The sequence below is a fragment of the Pygocentrus nattereri genome, chromosome 12, assembly GCF_015220715.1.
Source record: "Pygocentrus nattereri isolate fPygNat1 chromosome 12, fPygNat1.pri, whole genome shotgun sequence".
NCBI classification, from domain to species: Eukaryota; Metazoa; Chordata; class Actinopteri; order Characiformes; family Serrasalmidae; genus Pygocentrus; species Pygocentrus nattereri.
The window spans coordinates 30411173-30428672 of NC_051222.1; the positions used below are offsets into that span (position 1 = coordinate 30411173).

The following is a 17500-nucleotide window of genomic DNA, read 5'->3' on the forward strand; positions in this document are numbered from 1 at the left end:
AGATGATGAAATCCCTAAATTCCTTGCAGTTGCATGTTGAGAAACGTTGTTCTTAAACTGTTGGACTATTTGCTCACGCAGTTGTTCACAAAGTGGTGAACTTCGCCCTTGCTTGTGAACGACTGAGCCTGTTTCCAATGAACCTGTTCACCTGTGGAATGTTCTGAACAGGTGTTTTTTGAGCATTCCTCAACTTTCCCAGCCTTTTGTTGCCCCTGTCCCAACTTCTTTGGAACGTGTTGCAGGCAATTCAAAATGAGAGAATATTTGCAAAAAACAATAAAGTTTATCCGTTTGAACATTAAATATCTTGTCTTTGTAGTGTATTCTACTGAATATGGCTTGAAAAGGATTTGCAAATCATCGTATTTCTGTTTTTATTTATGTTTTACACAACGTCCCAACTCCATTGGAATTAGGGTTGTAGGAGCTAATGGACGCATGCTGTCCACTGGCTTTAATTAAAAGCATGTTTTGATGGGGGTGATAGTGTTTAGGTTGTAAAACACCGACACATTAATTTGATTAAAGATTTGGTGGGTGAAGAGTTTTCCAGGCAAAGACAGCGTCATCTGTGGCATGCATAGAGTGAACGGGGATTCAGAGAGGCAAACCTGGATTACACCTTCAGGGTTTAAGGGCAATATGCAAACAAGTAGTGATGCAGCATGCAAATCACAGCCCATACCACATTCCCATCACCAGTGCTGACTGTACAAGGCCTCTGCTTACCTCAACATTCGTTTTAACATTGTTATTCTCACTAACTTCCTCCTCCTCCTGTTGGGTTGAATTACAAAGCAATTACACAGCTAGAATTAAAGCTTTAGTTTCCCAATAAGGGCTAAAGGAGCTCGTCCATGCTTTCATCTCCAGCAGCGTGGACCATGGTAATGGTCTCTCAACTGGACTTCCCAAAAAGACCATTAAACGGCCATAGCTTTAACCAGGACCAGAGAACACAAGCTCAGCGTTATTAGGTTAAAGTTCCCCACTTTACATTAACTAAGACAGCATCACCGGTGATACAGGCTATAATAATAACAACTGCAAAACTTGAACATTCTCAGAATTTGCAATTTTGATATTAGAAAATTCAATTACTTTGATATTAGAAAAAAAAAATAGTTGCATTTAATGTAATTTGTTAATTCATTAGTGTAACAGTAATGGCATCAGTACTGTTACACTAACACAATTACAGGATTATGCTGATGTCACTAGTTACACTAACTGACGTTATTACAGTTACACTAACTGAATGATAGCATTAAGCTGATGTCATTACATTACATTAACTGTATTCTAGTGTTATTCTGAGGTCATTACTGACTGACAATGATATGGTGATTTCATTACTCTTACAACAGGTGAACTAAGTAAGATCAGATATACAGTATATACACAGAGTTGTGGTGGAAAGTGGACGTACGTGCAGTGAGTCCGTGGAGAGTGAAAGGCTGTTGATGTTGTCTCCGTTCAGCAGGTTCATCTTCTGCAGCCTCCTCTGCACTTCCTCTTCAATAAACGCATTTAACCTAAACAAACACACATGCACAACAACCTAACAATACTATCTGAAGCCGTATGACAGAGCCAAGTCATATAAGCATCTATAGTTCTACAAGAAAGCCTTAGCCAGCAGTCAATGTATCCAAATGTCATCACATTTACAGTCAAAGGCACATTATGTACATGGAAAGGATCTTTTTGGGTGGTCTTTTCTTACTGAGCTGTATGTGTCTGTCTGGTGAACATGGTGCTACCTGTCGTCCGTTAAAGGCAGCACTGCAGGCAGGCCCTGGATGGGGCTCACTGGACAGTTAGCTACTCCGTTCTTCTCCTCACTACTGACTGACAGACTCCGTCCACTTCCCTCACTCTCGCTGATCCTCTGCTTGAGCTGAGCAATTTCTCTCTCCATCCTGATAGAGAGAGAAATTGACATCATTATAGGATTACACAGAAGACTAACATTAACATGATGATGCACTTGTAGAAATAATCTCTACTGAATGCCTAATGAATCAATCACCATACAAAGAGTAGCCCCCAAAACCACAGCCATATGAGCCCTCTTACCTTTCCTGGTCGAGTTCAGATCCCAGCAGGGTGACGATGCTCCTCCGGCGGCCCTCCTCAGCTTCGGGCTCCAGGCTGAGGCTCCTGCGGAAGGCGGAGTGCCTCCTCTCGAGTCGCGCCACCGCTCGCTCCAGCTCCTCCCTCTGCTGCTTCTCCTGCGTCTCCAGAATCTCCTGTTCCTTCCTCCGCACCTTCTCTTCCTGACGCGCCACGTTCGCCGTAAATTCGTACGTCTGCTGAAGTTGCTGAAGCTGCTCCGCATTGGCGCTGTGCTGGGACAGACGCTCCTCCTTCTCCTCCAACTCCTTCTCTATCTGAAAGGAAGATGAGGTTTACAATATTTACTCTCCTACACATTTTTTGTTGCACTGAATGGTTAAAAGGGCCATCAGATATCTCAGAGCCTGATCTTCTCATAATTAATAATATATCATCATCATCATCATCATCATCATCATCATCGTCGTCGTCGTCAACTGCTAGTCCATACAGGCTCATGGTTGCAGTTGAGAGAGCAGAGAATCCCAGATGACCCTGTCCCCTGCAACTTCCTCCAGCTCATTCCCGGGGACCCCAAGCCGCTCCCAGGCCAACCTGGAGATATAATCCCTCCAGTGGGTCCAGGACGACCCCGGGGTCTTTTCCCGGTAGGCCTTGCCCCGGTAGGCCTTGCCTGTTACACCCCCACCAGGACCATCCAGGGGGCATCCGGATCAGATGCCCGAACCACCTCAGCTGACTCCTCTCAATGCGGAGGAGTAGCGGCTCTACTCTGAGCTCCTCCTGGACGACCGAGCTCCTCACTCTATCAAATAGCGTGTAGCCCGCCACCCGACGAAGAAAGCTCATTTCCGCCGCTTGTAATCACGATCTCGTTCTTTCAGTCATTACCCACAGCTCATGACCATAGGTGAGGGTCGGGATGTAGACCAACTGGTAAACAGAGAGCTTCGCCTTTTGGCTCAGCTCACTCTTCACCACTACAGTCCGGTACAGTGACCGCATTACTGCTGCCGCCTGTCCCAGCCTGTGGCCGATCTCATGATCCCTCTTCCCATCACTCGTGAACAAGACCCCAAGATACTTAAACTCCTCCACCTGGGGCAAGTCCTTTCCCCTTACCTGGAGTGGGCATGCTATCCTTTCCTTTGAGGTGCTGACTCGCACACCAACCGCTTCACACTCAACTGCAAACTGCTCCAGCGAGCGCTGGAGGCATCCATGTGATTCAGCCAAAAGAACATCATCGTCTGCAAATAGTAGAGACGCCACGCTCCGGCCTCCACACATAATGCCCTCCTGACCCTGGCTACACCCTGACACACTATCCATGAATATCACGAACAGGAGTGGAGACAGGGCACAATTAATCGCATCCACCCCCGGTGCCTTTCCACTGAGGAGCTTGGAACTTGACACACCAGAAACCTCTGGCCCTGACTCCCGTGAGGGAGGCACATCTCCCGGATCAAGGAGTTCCTCAAAGTGCTCCTTCCACCGGCCGACAACGTCCTTATTTAAAGTCAAAGTTTCTCCACCCTTGCCGAATACAGCTTGGGCACAGCCACCCCGATCGCTCCCAAGTCGCGGGACAGTTGTCCAGAACTTCTTTGAGGCCAAACAAAAGTCTTTTTTCATGGCCTCACCAAACTCCTCCCATGCCCTGGATTTTGCTTTTGCCACCATGGTGGCTGCCACTATAAATAACATGAACTAATATTGCAATGATTTAATATTATATATATCACATACATACATACACACACACACACACACACACACACACACACATTATTTATTACAATTATGATAAATGAATAAAAATACTAGGCCTGTTTAAGTTAATGAAATAAACACTTAATTTATTATTATTATTATTATTACTTATTTATTTTATTTATTTATTTTACACACATTTAGCTAGTTTTACCCTTCAGTCCATCTGTAAGCACTGTAGGCTGAAGCCCAGCTGCACTGTGTGTTGCTATGTTTGTCTGTGAGACTGTAGCCTCTCCAGACTACACTACAGAGTTCAGAAGAAAACTACGCATAGCTTAGTGGGCCTCATTCACCAATATCTTCCTAAATTTTATTTAAATGCGAAATAAAAAAATCCAACATTTAATTCAAGTGCATTTATTGAGTGGGGGGGGAAAAATCCCACATTAAGAAATAATTATTTTACATGGAATCACCTGTGCCACAATTATTGGCACCCCTGATGTTAATACAACAAGACGGCACTTAATCTTCTCCCATTACATTTCACAAGATGGGAGAATTCAGAGAGAGGGATCTTCGACCATCCTTCTTTGCACAATCTCTCCAAATCGTCCTGGGTCCTCCCCTATGCAGTCTCCTCTTCAGCTCACCCACAGGTTTTCAATTGGGTTGAGGTCTGGGGACTGAGCTGGCCATGGGAGGAGCTTGATTTTGTGTCTGGTGAACCATGTTTGTGTAGATTTGGCCACATGTTTAGGGTCATTGTCTTGCTGAAAGACCCAGTGACGCCCCATCTTCAGCTTTCGGGCAGAGGCCACCAGATTTTGATTTAAAATGTCCTGGTATTTCAGAGTTCATGATGCCATGCACCCTAACAAGGTTCCCAGGCCTTTGGAAGAGAAACAGGCCCACAGCATCACTGATACTTCACAGTAGGCATGAGGTGCTTTTCCGCATACTCATCTTTTGTGTTACGCCAGACCCGCTAGAGCTTTTTGGCATCAAACACTCTATCTTGGTCTCATCTGACCAAAGCACACGGTCCCAGTTGAAGTCCCAGTACCGCTTAGCGAACTCCAGACGTTTACGTTTATGCTTGTTAGTGAGAAAAGGCTTTTTCCGTGCCTCCCAAACAGCTTGTTGGCATGTAGATAGTGCCTGATGGTTGTTATGGAGACTTTGTGACCCCAAGATGCTTTTCTTTAATGCGATTCTCTAACAGTGAGCTTTGGAGAACTTTTTACTTCTCCTATCATCCTCCTCTTGCGTCCTCGTGCAGGCTTGTCTGCCCTGTTCCAGTTGTTTTAAACATCTTGATGATTCCTCTGACTGTAGATGTGGGCAGGTGTAGGACAGTGTCTATTTTCCTGTAGCCATTGCCTGACTAATGAAGGTCGACACACATCTGCCTTACTTGAACGGTGTGTTCTCTTGTCTTTCCCATGTTGAAGAGTGGATAAGAGAAATAGGCCTCTGTGTCACGTCATATTTATACCCCAGAGAAACAGGAAATGATGAATTACTAATTAAAGGTTCCTAGATACTCTGATCAACTTTATACACTACAGTAGAAATGACAGAAACGCTTCAATTACATTTATTTTCTAGGAATTGTTAGGGGTGCCAATAATTGTGGAACAGGTGATTTTATGAAAACGATTTCTTAGTCGGGAATTTTTTCTTTTCTTTTCTTTTTTTTAAATTCACTTGAGTTAAAGGTTATATTTTTCTTCTGAAATAAAAACTCAATTTATTTTAAAGCTTTTAACACATCTTAACAAGGGGTGCCAATAATTGCGGAGGGTGCTGTATATGAACAAGAGGGAGAGGCTATAATCACAGAGGAGTTTAACCACTGACTGCATATCTGATATAGAGCTGTATGCAAAGGTTAGAGTGCTCTGGTCAAATCTTGCTGGTCATCTAAGTGAAAAGTTCTACAGATAACATACGTTGTGAACATTTGCACAATTTGTACTGTTTATTTGTTGGATTTTACATACTGGGCCAAAAATAAAACAAATACATAAAATGTGGCCTGTGCAAGTTATGGCACATTTTATATGTGTTATTTTGCATCTGCAAAGAAATTTTTCACAAAAATGTCCAGAAATCCACATTCAAGTGTGTTCTCTCCTACTCACTCCTCGCAAACCTTCCTTTATGAATATTCTTAATAACCCTACGTGCACACTGTGTTCTACAAAGGCTTGTGGTACTTTTCTTCACATGTATTGGGAATGCCCTCCTGTAACATCATTTTGGGACAAGGTTGCTTCTAGGCTTTCAAATCTCGTTTCGCTGGAGATGCCCGCCATCATACCAACTCTACTGTTTAATGACTTTTCGGAACTCTCTTTATCCAAAAGTGGAAAACGTATTATTCTGGCTGGACTCACTGCAGTTCGATGGAAACCTCCTCATTCTCTCAATTACAGCCTGGATTTTTATTTCTTGGACATAATGTACATGGAACTCTCCACTGCCCGAGTTAAAGGTGCTAATGAAGCTAATGTTAATATTTGGTACGATGCAACTGAAACCCTGAAAAATTATGCTGTAACCCCCCCCTTTTTTTTTTTATTCCCCCATATTTTATGGTCTGTGCTTGTGTTGGCATCTCTGGTGTATGGGTATATTTGAGATTTGTGTTATGTGTTTTTGCGGGACTGGTTACTGCTTTTGTTAAAGATGATTAAAAAATTGATCGCAAAAAAAGGTGTGTTCTCTCCTTTTCACTCATTTTTTCATCGACGACAAAAAAAATAAAAAAATAAAAATAATTGACCAGGGCCACACATGACGTGACTGTATATCGTCACTGTCCAAAGAAAAACAAGTAGTTCCAAAATAGTAACTTCCCAGGAGAAGAGGGTAAAAACCCTTACCTATCAAGAGAAAGAGATTTTATTCTAAGCGACTTCGGAGCATTTCTATTAGACTAATCGTCTCACGCAATGAAAAGTAAAAGTACAAAAAGTAAATATTGCAAAAAATAGAGATGTTTTTCCAATGGACAGCGATGATGATATACAAATAAACAAAAACAACATTACTGTATTACTGAAAGTAATACATTCTGACCAAGCAGCTCACGTAGCGCAATGCACTGCTTTTTAAATCTATACAATCTCTCGAGTATCGTATTTGAGCAAAATAGACAAATATGAACTACGCAAAATAATCTGATTAATCAAAATCTAAATATTAGATAAGTCAAGTTCAGTGACCCTTATTAGCCCCACAGTGGGTAAATTTCACCACCACATTTTACCCATCCATGCAGTGAAACACCACATGCACACTAGTGAACACACACACAGTGAGCACACTTGCCCAGAGCGGTGGGCAGCCCTATCCACAGTGCCCAGGGAGCAGTTGGGGGTTAGGTACCTTCCTCAAGGGCACTTCAGTCACATACTGTCAGCTCAGGGGATCAAACCAGCAACCCTTCAGTCATGGCTGGTTCCCTGCCCTCCAGCCCATGTGAATGAGTCACATTTGATTACAGCACGACATGTTTATTAACACTAATCCAGATTTGTGTGGGTTTTTTTTCCTCTGACCTGATAAAGCGTCTCATCCAACTCCTTCTCCACCTGATCTGGACTCGGATCCATCCCCACACTCCTGCCCCTTGCACCTTTCGCCCACATCCTGTCCAGTGCCTCCTCAGCTCTCTGGCGCTCCTCAGAGACAGCGGGGAGATGGTTTTGGCACAAAGAGAGCAGCTGGCGCTCTTTACACTGCAACCTGATCTCAGCCTGAGACAGCAAGGCCTCCTCCTGTAGGAGAGAGGAAGCATCCTGAGCTCCATGCTCCACGGCCTCGAACACCTGTAGAAGAGGAGAGAACAGGAGACGACTATAGAGGCCAAAGATCCAGTGAAACGCCTGTATTATGTTTCAACAGTCTGTTTGCTCTTATTTGTGACGTGCAGTAACAAGATTGTTTTAAAAGGGAATTTTTAAAAACCATTTACTTGAATAAATGGTTAAGACCTTAAAGTCATTCAGAGTCATTTGACATGACATGGGACCATCACTGAAGAGTTTAATGCCTGGAAAAGCTCCCTCACAGAAAGTTCTTACACGGAATAGTTATGAATATGCTGCCTAGTGATTGAGACATGGTTTTATGATAGTTCTGAGAAAGGTTGGGCTCAAAACGCACTTTTTAAAAACAGATTCATGGACGAGAGGTATTTGCAGGGTTTTATATGGGAAACCTCTCCAAAGACCCTGGTTGCCATCACCACCACTGCAAAGATATCTGAGCCTACCATGAACCATTTCACATCACATTCAAAGCACTCTAATGACATCTCAACCACAGAATTATACAGAAAGGTAAAAGGTCCCCATCACCATTTAATATTGCACTGGTTAGCTCTAGTGTTGGCATTAGCTCATCTGAAGAGGCAGCCTCCATCACTCAAGCGTCCTCATCCAAGAGGAAAACCTACCAGTTTAACCTCCCGTGGTTACTCATCAAGAGCAATACATGCCTTCATATTGTGTGGAACCAGTGCTATGTTTGCTAACTCTTACAGCTACTCATACACAGCTGTATGCAAACGTTTGGATGCCTCTGATCCAATGACAGGTGGTTTTTGATGTTCTAGGTGAAAGTCAGCACATTCTCTATAGCAGTGGTTAACAAACTTGGTCTTAGGGAACCCCCTGCGCTGCACATTTTAGCGTTTGCCAGTTTCTCAACACACCTGATCCAACTAGTATGCTAATTCACAAGCCTCACAGGTTGAAATGAGTGTGTTTTGACAGGAAAAACAGAAAATGTGCGGTGCAAGGGGTCCAGCAGGACCAGGATCAGGAAGCACTGCTCTACAGAGACCACACTTCTGCACATTTTAATGTATAATTAGTGGTTATTTGCTGAATTTAAAGTCAATCTGAAATTTAAATGGGCTGTTTTCTGTTAGTTCATGCCCTTGGTCATTTTAAGCTTAATTCATTGCGTCATATCAATTAAAAGGCAAAATTCCTTCTTCTCAATAATCTTTGATGGCAGCATAGAGACTTCTGCCACCTCTAAACTTGTGCCACTGTGTTCCAGCGGCCGGGAGAAAAGTTATACTAACCAATAATATGTTTCCCTCCCCCTCCCACCATCTCCAATCATCGGGCGAGAACACCAGTCATCATCTTCGCTCCTGACTGCATGTACATGCACGTTGGTGACCATCTCCTTTCGTCTCCACACTTTACTCTCTCTGTCTGGTTTTTAGAATAATCACGTGGAGTTATTTCAGTTTGTTTATGCTGGCAACCCATGTTCACGTTAAGACAAGTGAGGCAGTTTAAGTATCTTGGCAGTATTTGTATCGTTTCCTAATTTATTTATTTTTTTATTCATTTTTTTCCTCTAGCATTTCTGCAAGTGTTGGTTTCAAATTTCCTGAATTTCACGATCCAATCAAATCCTGAGGAGTAAAATCATGTCACCCCCATATTTTCTTCCGACCTAAATATCCTATTTCACTCTGAAAATGTGTACTTTATCGTATTAGGAACATTTTTAACAAAAGTGATGGCAGGTTCTGTTTTCCTTGCACCCTAAAATCCCCAGAAAAATGCCATATCAAAGCGTTTTCTCCGTAGAAGATGCGCAACTTATTTTCACTTTATTCATTTAATCAGGAGGGTGCAAACGTTTTATAAGTCTCTATAAGTCTCTATAAGTTCCTAAATGCACATCAATGGTCACACGATAAAAAAAAAACATGCAAATTAAATTTTTCACAGAAATATTTCTTTTAATGACAAAAAAAAGATAAAAAGCAAGATCTCTCTTAGTGACAGTATGTCTCCCTACCAGTCTCTGTTTCTCTCTGTGCGCGTGATGCATTAGGCTGATGGAGGCTCGTTCGTTGGCCACCTCCTTCTCCAGTCGTTCTTTCTGCTGGATCAGCCCCTCCTCCAGCGCCTCCAGCTCCTGCACCTGCTCCTGTTTGAATCGCCTGTAGCGCCCCCTGGCCCTCCTCAGCGCTTCCTCTCCTCCGTCCTCCTCCTCCTGTCCGTCCAGTCGCGCCTCCTTAGCCACCAGCAGCTCCTCTCTGATCTCGGCCAGCTTGCGCCGTTCCTCCTGCAGCCGCCGCGCTTCCTCCTGCGACAGCAGAGATGCCGCCTCCTCGCTGCGTTCACGCAGCTGCTCCTCCAGGCGACCAACAAGTGTCAACTGTTCCCGCTCACGCTCCTCCAAACGCCTGCACATACATACTTTTAGTTACACTTGGAATACACGGATGAAGGAAATGTCAATATAAACGGACATAATAAACGTGGATATACAGTCCAGTAAGTTTAAGAGAAAATAAGTTCACATATTTTATGGAGAGCACATAATATATCATTCCAAGCACAATTTGTTTCTTTGTTGGAGTTTAACATGAAAAAATAGAATAAATAAATAAATAAAGCATTCAGTACGGCTCCCACCCACTCTATGACACTGTGATGAGACACAGGAGGTCATTCAGTGCAAGACTCATTCTACCGAAATGACCAGAGCGCCACAGGAGGTCATTCTTACCTGTGGCCATCAAACTCTATAACTCCTCCCTCAGTGTGTGATTCAAAGTGTGGCTCATCTGTGCAAAACAATACCTTACTGCACTGTTCATATGTGTAACAATAATAATTACGTGTGCAAAAACTCAGAGGTACAATCATTTGAACTGATTTATACTAGATGTTTAATATTTATCATCAGTCACTTTACTGTATTCATAAGAGCTCAAATCTTGTGTACATATTGCAAATTTCTCCATCTTTTGTTCTAAATTATTAAAGTGTTTATTGTTTTACATAAATGGTTGCAACTGTAACAACTACAATTTCCCTCTGGGATCAATAAACGATTTTGCCACATCTTATGTTTTATTTCTTCTCCAATATTTAAGCAGTAGAACATGAGAGGGAGTGTGTTATCACAAAATAACTTCACGGCTGTGATTCGGTCTCCGTAGATCACCACAGCCATGACGTTATAGCGATAGCACACCACCTCGAGTGCTCTGTTAGTTTTATACAACTGTTAAATAAATAACGTAACAAATGAATGAACTGGCTGTGAACGCGGCGTTTAATAGGTTTTAATGTTCAGTTCCTTCCACCAAATTATAGCTCCTTAACAAGCAGCTTGCTGCTACGTCAGAGTAATGGACTCCGCCCACTCGCTGCACAGCCGGCGGTTCGTTCTCCAGACCAACTGACAGGTTGGGAATTTAGTGTCGTCTCATCTTCAGAGTCGGACCAGATCGGCTGTCGGTCAGATGTGATCTTAAGTGTCCATTTTCTGTTTGTGGCAAAGTAAGAAGTAAAAAACGTTCAATCGACTTGAGCGTCTCCTACAGCTGTCGAAGTCGTTGCCTAGCAACGATGTCTCAGCGGAGCGTTTGTGAAAAACCAGTCATGTTATGGTGAAATAATAACGTGGTTAGAACGCTTCTCAACCAATCAGCTTGCGTGGCCAGAACTAACTGCTGTATAATCAGCAAGTAAACAGTAATGGTTTATTAAAATGTGCAGTAGTGTGTTCTCAACAGAGGGCGTGTTTACTTATTCCCACTTAAATCAACAAAACATCTTTTGACTTGGGGGGGCTCAAACTTTCGCAGCCGTTCTCACCTCCTCTCCATCTGGATTTTAACCACCTGCTCCTCTCTTTCCCGTTTGAGTCGTTCCAGCTCTATGAACAGCTCTGTTTGCTCTGCATGCACTTCCTCCTCATCATCCTGCATCTCCAGTACCTCCAGCACCTCTAACACCTCCTCCTCCAGCAGGGACTCCTCCAGATGATGGTGGCTCTGCAGCTGCTCCTGTTGTTTCTTCTGCTTCTGCTGCTCCTGCTCCTGCAGATCCCGGTCACGCTCCTCCTAAAATAAGTATATAAAACAATAAACACTAATGCAATAAAAAGCCTCTGGCTTTTCAAGTTTCAGATAGAGTCCTATTCAGTTCTGACTGAAGGTTCATGAAATCTACAGATCTTCTGGAGTCGACTCATTTCAGCTGTTCCACGTTTCAGCAGTATATCATCATCATCATCATTACTTCATAACTTCATTCTGAATATTTTTAAACTATAACTTAAAATGTAATTAATTCTTGATATTAATTTATTAGAACATTATGGATATTCATTTTATTATCGTTTTATTCTGGATGTCATTTTGATTAAATCTAATGTGAATATTACTTTTATTAGATTTGTCTTATGGATGTCAGTTTTAGTAGGACTTCATTCTGGATATTAATTTTATAAGAACATCATTCTGGATATTAATTTTATCAAGACGTCTTTATAGATAATAATTTGATTAGAACATCATTCTGGATATTAATTTTATCAAGACTTCTTTATAGATAATAATTTGATTAGAACATCATTCTGGATATTAATTTTATCACACCATCATGGATATTGATGAGAACTTTATTCTGGACGGAATGTGAATATTAATTTTTATTAGATTTTTATTCTGGATATCAATTTTCTTAGAACTTTGTTCTGAACATGAATTTGATTAGAACATCATTCAGGATATTCATTTTATTGGAACACCATTCTGATTAGTAATTTTATTAGAACTTCATTATAGATATAAACAGATTAGAACTTGTGGATGTCATACACATAAACAGATTAGAAGTTAGTCACTTTTATTAAAACGTTATTTTGGATATTCCTTTTCTTCGCAATTCATCTTGGTTGGTCATTTTTTTTTTTACACCATCATAGACATTAATTGATGAGAACTTTATTCTGGATGTAATGTGAATATTAATTTTTATTAGATTTTTATTCTGGATATCAATTTGATTCGAACTTCATTCTGGTTATGAATTTTATCAGAACTTCACTCTGAAAATTCATTTTAGTAGAAAATTCTGGATAGTAATTTTATTGGAACTGTATTATAGATATGAACAGATTAGAACTTGGAGATTATAGATATTAATAGATTAGAATTTGAGGATGTCACTTTCATTAAAACGTTATTTTGGATATTCATTTTATTAGAACTTCATTCTGGATATTAATTTTATTTAAACTTCATTCCGGATATAATTTTATTCTAAATTCATTCTAGGTGTCACGTTTATTAAAACTTTATTTTGGATCTTAATTTTATTAGAATTTCAATCGTGCTGTTAATTTTATTAGAATGTCGATCGTCGTTTTAGAATCTTCTACAGCTCTGTTCATCGTTCTCCTTCGGTTTTATCTTCCTGCTAATTATGGCAGCTGTGCAGCTGAAAAGTACTATTGCTATCATATTAGAACAATTTCATACACGTATCTGCAATACATCTCATTATAAATTGACTGAAATCTGTTAAAAAGTGATTCTAATCTTTTTACCAGTAGCCTATACACCTGGATGCTCACGTACACAGATGCTGATGTAATATCAAGCACACATCTACTGAAACTTCCATCTGCTCAACCACACGTACCTGAAAACGCTCTTTCTCTGCGATCAGATCCCTCATCCTGCTCTCGATGTCCTGGCTGCGTCTGTGCAGGGTCTCCTCCTGCCGGCGGATGCGGAGCTGCACTTGCTCAGACTCCTTCCTCTGAGACTCCACCTCCTGCTGCATGCGCTCCAGCTCTGCCTTCTCACTTTTCTGCTTCTCCTCCATCTCCTTAATGAGACGCCTGAGGAACACAGACACCTTCTTTAATGACGTTCAGTCGATTTATGTACTTGGCTTTGGTTTATGGTAAGACTGGACAATCCTAATCAACCTGTAAAGTCAATGTCATGCCTCTAAATTGTGATCTCTGGTTGTTTGGTCACAAGTGGTCACCTAAATTCAATGCCATGGCTGTGACTGTCAATCATTTAAGCAATTTACTGTTTTGACAACAGGGCAAAAACATATACACATGTACTGTATATGCAAAATATTTTAAATATATTTTAAATTGTGTATTGAACTGCATATTGTAAATACACAGGGAAACATGGGGGCAAAGCCCTCCCTCATAATTTGTCCTCTGAACATCTAATTTTTGGGTTTTTTTTACATTTTTTCTGAATAGCTGTGGACTAATTCAGTCAGAAATTTCATTTTCAGGAATTTCAATTGCATTTCTGGGATTTACTCCCCTGGAAAACTCTCAACTGTGTGCAGGTTTTTGCATCACCAGCCTGTACATATTAAACTCATACACATGTTTTTTCCAGGTAAAACAGACATTTACCCCCATAAACATTTAACTTTTTTTTTTTTTTTTTTTACAGATTATAAAACCCATTTTTGTAAATACTTGGGTTCATGCATTAAGCTCTGCATCTCACTGTTATAGAGAAATAGCAGAATTTAAAAACCAATTCATCAAGAAGGTGAAAATTTAATATTACTTTTATTGAACGTAATCAAGTAATCATGACAGCCCTACTGACATCACAGACCTTTTGTTCTCCAGTTTCTCCAGCTCCTCTCGCTGCTGCCTCTCAAACTCCAGTCTGTAAAACACATGCAGTTAATGAACAGCTTTTAATTGTATATACATCTCACACATTCGTGCACACAAACTGACACACACTCATTCCATTGTGCCTCAAAATACAGAATCACACTTTTAACCCTTAGAAGATGCAGTCAGGTGATAAAAAAATGCTGCGATTTATCATTTATTTCTCACTCAGCTCAACGAAACGGAACAACGGTAAAGGACAGTGAGTGAACACAGTGTTTAAAAACTCTGTGGGGGTCCTGTGGGGTCCTGACGACTGAAGAACAGGGTAAAAGGAGGCTAAACAAGTATGCAGAGAAACAGATGCACTACAGTCTGTAACTGTAGAACTACAAAGTGCACCTATGTATTAAGTGGAGCTTAAGGACATTATGGACAATGAGTGCAGAAACAGGCCTACAACAAAATGCTTTACTGTCAGTTCCCTTCTCTGTTCAAACAGCCTGAGCTGATCAACAGCGAAAAAGTCAGTGATGTATACACATTTTACAGCTTATATGAGGAACACTAGACAAGCCATTAACAATTTCTGCTCATGTCGGGTGTAAGGAGGGGGATTTAACACCCAAAACCCTGTGCAAGCTGTATTCTGAGAGTAACAGCAGGGGTGCTACAGCGATACCCAAGCATGGGCGTAATATGCTGTAGCCTTAAAAAGCTCCTTATGATGATGCAGGTTTGTTGTAACAGTAGCCAGTGATGCTTCAGACATTTAGCACACAGCTCTGAGAGTATAACTAAATATAGCTCTATAGAATAACTAAAAAAAGTTAAAGTTTTTTTATAGGTTGGTTTTGATTCCACTGAAAACATGATGTCACTCGAATGACAATTCCTGCTACCATGCAAACACCTAATTTTAGATATTTTGGCCCAGTGTGTCCTTAGTTTCAGTTTCAGATAAGGATGTTCATTTTAGTGCATAGCTAGTAATTTAAAAGGTAAATTCACAGATCTTTCTGCATAAATAAATGGACGAGACGTAAATTAAATTGTGCAGTGTAGAGAAACTTGCAGACATTGTAAACTGTTTTTTCATTGATAGTGAACTGAGAGGTCTACAACAAAAATATACTTATTTACTTATGCTTCAAAATTTTTATATGTAATGTTGATTATGGTCAAATCTGAAGAAAGTCTCTTTGACGAACACCTTGTATTTACCTCGCCACCATAAATGTGTTTGATAACTTATATTTTAGGCCAAAATTTTATCTTATTCTGGTAAAACAATGTCTCAGGTGTCAGGCAGCACATTCTTACCCGTTCTGTGGAATAACCTTAAATCATTAAACTCTTCAGGCGTCCGATTCTGATCACCACCACTGTGAGTAAATCTAACTCCAAGTCTCTCTAGAACTGGGCATTTCAGATGAAACCCCTCTAAATGACTTTTAATTATAATTTTACATTTAATTATACAGATTTTCTAATTAATGTGTGGAATTTCCCTTTAAATAGCATAACTGCAGACTTCTAAGGGTTACAACATTCTTATTACTCGCACACAAGCACAGGGAATGAGCTGCTGCATACAAAGCAATGCGCCAGCACTGTTACACTGTAAGCATGGATTAAGCAAGCAGTGCAGTAGATGCAAAGATATATCACATACATGTAGACATGCTCATAACATATAAATAAAAAGTGGCAGAATCAGTCGAGTCAGAGGTGAATGATGAAGGTCACGAGCACCGTAAACAGGCAATGAAATGGGAGGGAGGGGGGGCAGCACCAAAAAAAAAAATTAATAAAAAAAAGTTTAAAAAAACGACACGACAGACACAAAAACAACCAAAAAAAAAAACCCAACAACAAATAAGCAAAAACAAACACAACAGTGAAGGTTAGAGACTTTTTGGGACAGGTTGGTCTACCTGAAAAATATTGGCACCTTTTCTGTGTAGAGACTGTCATCGGAAAACAAAACAAACAAACAAAATAATAAAACAAAACAAAAACAAACAAACAAAAAAAACACTTTTCAGACTTGTTCAACTGTCAGCATGAAAATGTTCCCACATTCCAAACATGATATGCTGCCACAGAACTTTCATTACGTCAATATCACAAACGTTGCGATGTCACAAAGCATTGGGAAGTTTTTATGTTCAACAACAGTCAAAAGTCTGGACACACTCGACTGAGTTAGGGCTGCATAATATGGGCATAAAATGCTGGAAATTCTTTTTTTTTTCTTTTAAACTGCTGTGCATGTCATTTCATTCAACAGGCTAAACTATGATCATTTTGTAATGAAATATGCAGTTGGTCAGTGTTCTTTAAGTACTAATAATATCCACAATATCGCTGTTGTCATAAGAAAACCTCGTATCTCCAAAATGGTAACTTTACAGGAGAAGGAAAAAACAGACTATACTTAATGTAAGTCAATGGAACCGGACGTTTTTTCCAAGTAATTTTGGGCCGTTTCTTTTGGTTCACTAATCATGAAATTTACTCATATTGTAAAGAGCAACAGGCATTTTCAAATTCTGTCAAAAACTAAAAAAACGTCAATAATGGAGACACAAGGTTTTGTTCTGACAACAGCGATATACTCAAAACAGCATATTGTGACAAATTATTACCACAATGATATAATATTGCCAAGCACATTTTTGAACAAATTTACTTCATGCAAGTATACGAACATAAATGCTTTGAGCTCCATGTAACTCAGCAGAACATATCTTAAAAACAAACGTCACAAAAAATGCCTGCTTAGAAACTTTTAGGATAGATTTAAAGGGTCCTTTACTAGATTTTAAAGCACAAAATGGCATTAAGGCACCACAGTAAGAATACTTTAAAAACTAAATATTCAGTCTCTAGATATTTACATGGATTATTTCATGATCAATTTAAATTCACTGCATTAATTGAGAATTAGAAATAAGTTAAATATATACACAGTTATCATTTACACACAGAAACGTCTGATTACAGCCGGAAAAGCAGAACATTTCTGTGCTGAGCCTTTACAGTTAAGTTTCCTGTTTTTCGCTAGTGTAAAATGTTGCAGCAGCGTATTCTGTACATGTCACTCCTATTTCTTGTGACTTTTATGGTAAAGGTGAACATGTGCATGTCAGTGAAATACAGTTTAAGGGCTGCAAGTTCATTGACACAAAGTTTGAGCATTACCAGTGAAGATAAGCCAGTGATGTACTGGATTACAAGCAGG

General features: G+C 40.3%; 1 protein-coding gene across 3 annotated transcripts in view; it reads right to left on the reverse strand.

Annotated features, from left to right (window-relative positions):
• The window catches only part of kif16ba (kinesin family member 16Ba), a 58158-nt gene that overhangs the window by 8620 nt on the left and 32038 nt on the right, over nt 1-17500 (reverse strand). Inside the window, exons 18-27 of one of the 3 annotated variants that reach the window (XM_017716485.2) lie at nt 16191-16223; nt 14249-14302; nt 13287-13488; nt 11454-11701; nt 9640-10030; nt 7371-7640; nt 2083-2396; nt 1767-1925; nt 1433-1538; nt 733-780 (exon numbers count right to left, since the gene is read on the reverse strand). In XM_017716485.2, coding sequence (XP_017571974.2) covers nt 733-780; nt 1433-1538; nt 1767-1925; nt 2083-2396; nt 7371-7640; nt 9640-10030; nt 11454-11701; nt 13287-13488; nt 14249-14302; nt 16191-16223 — 1825 coding nt within the window. The remainder of the gene's footprint in view (nt 1-732; nt 781-1432; nt 1539-1766; nt 1926-2082; nt 2397-7370; nt 7641-9639; nt 10031-11453; nt 11702-13286; nt 13489-14248; nt 14303-16190; nt 16224-17500) is intronic. The other 2 variants (XM_017716486.2, XM_037543539.1) reach the window with 2 other exon arrangements.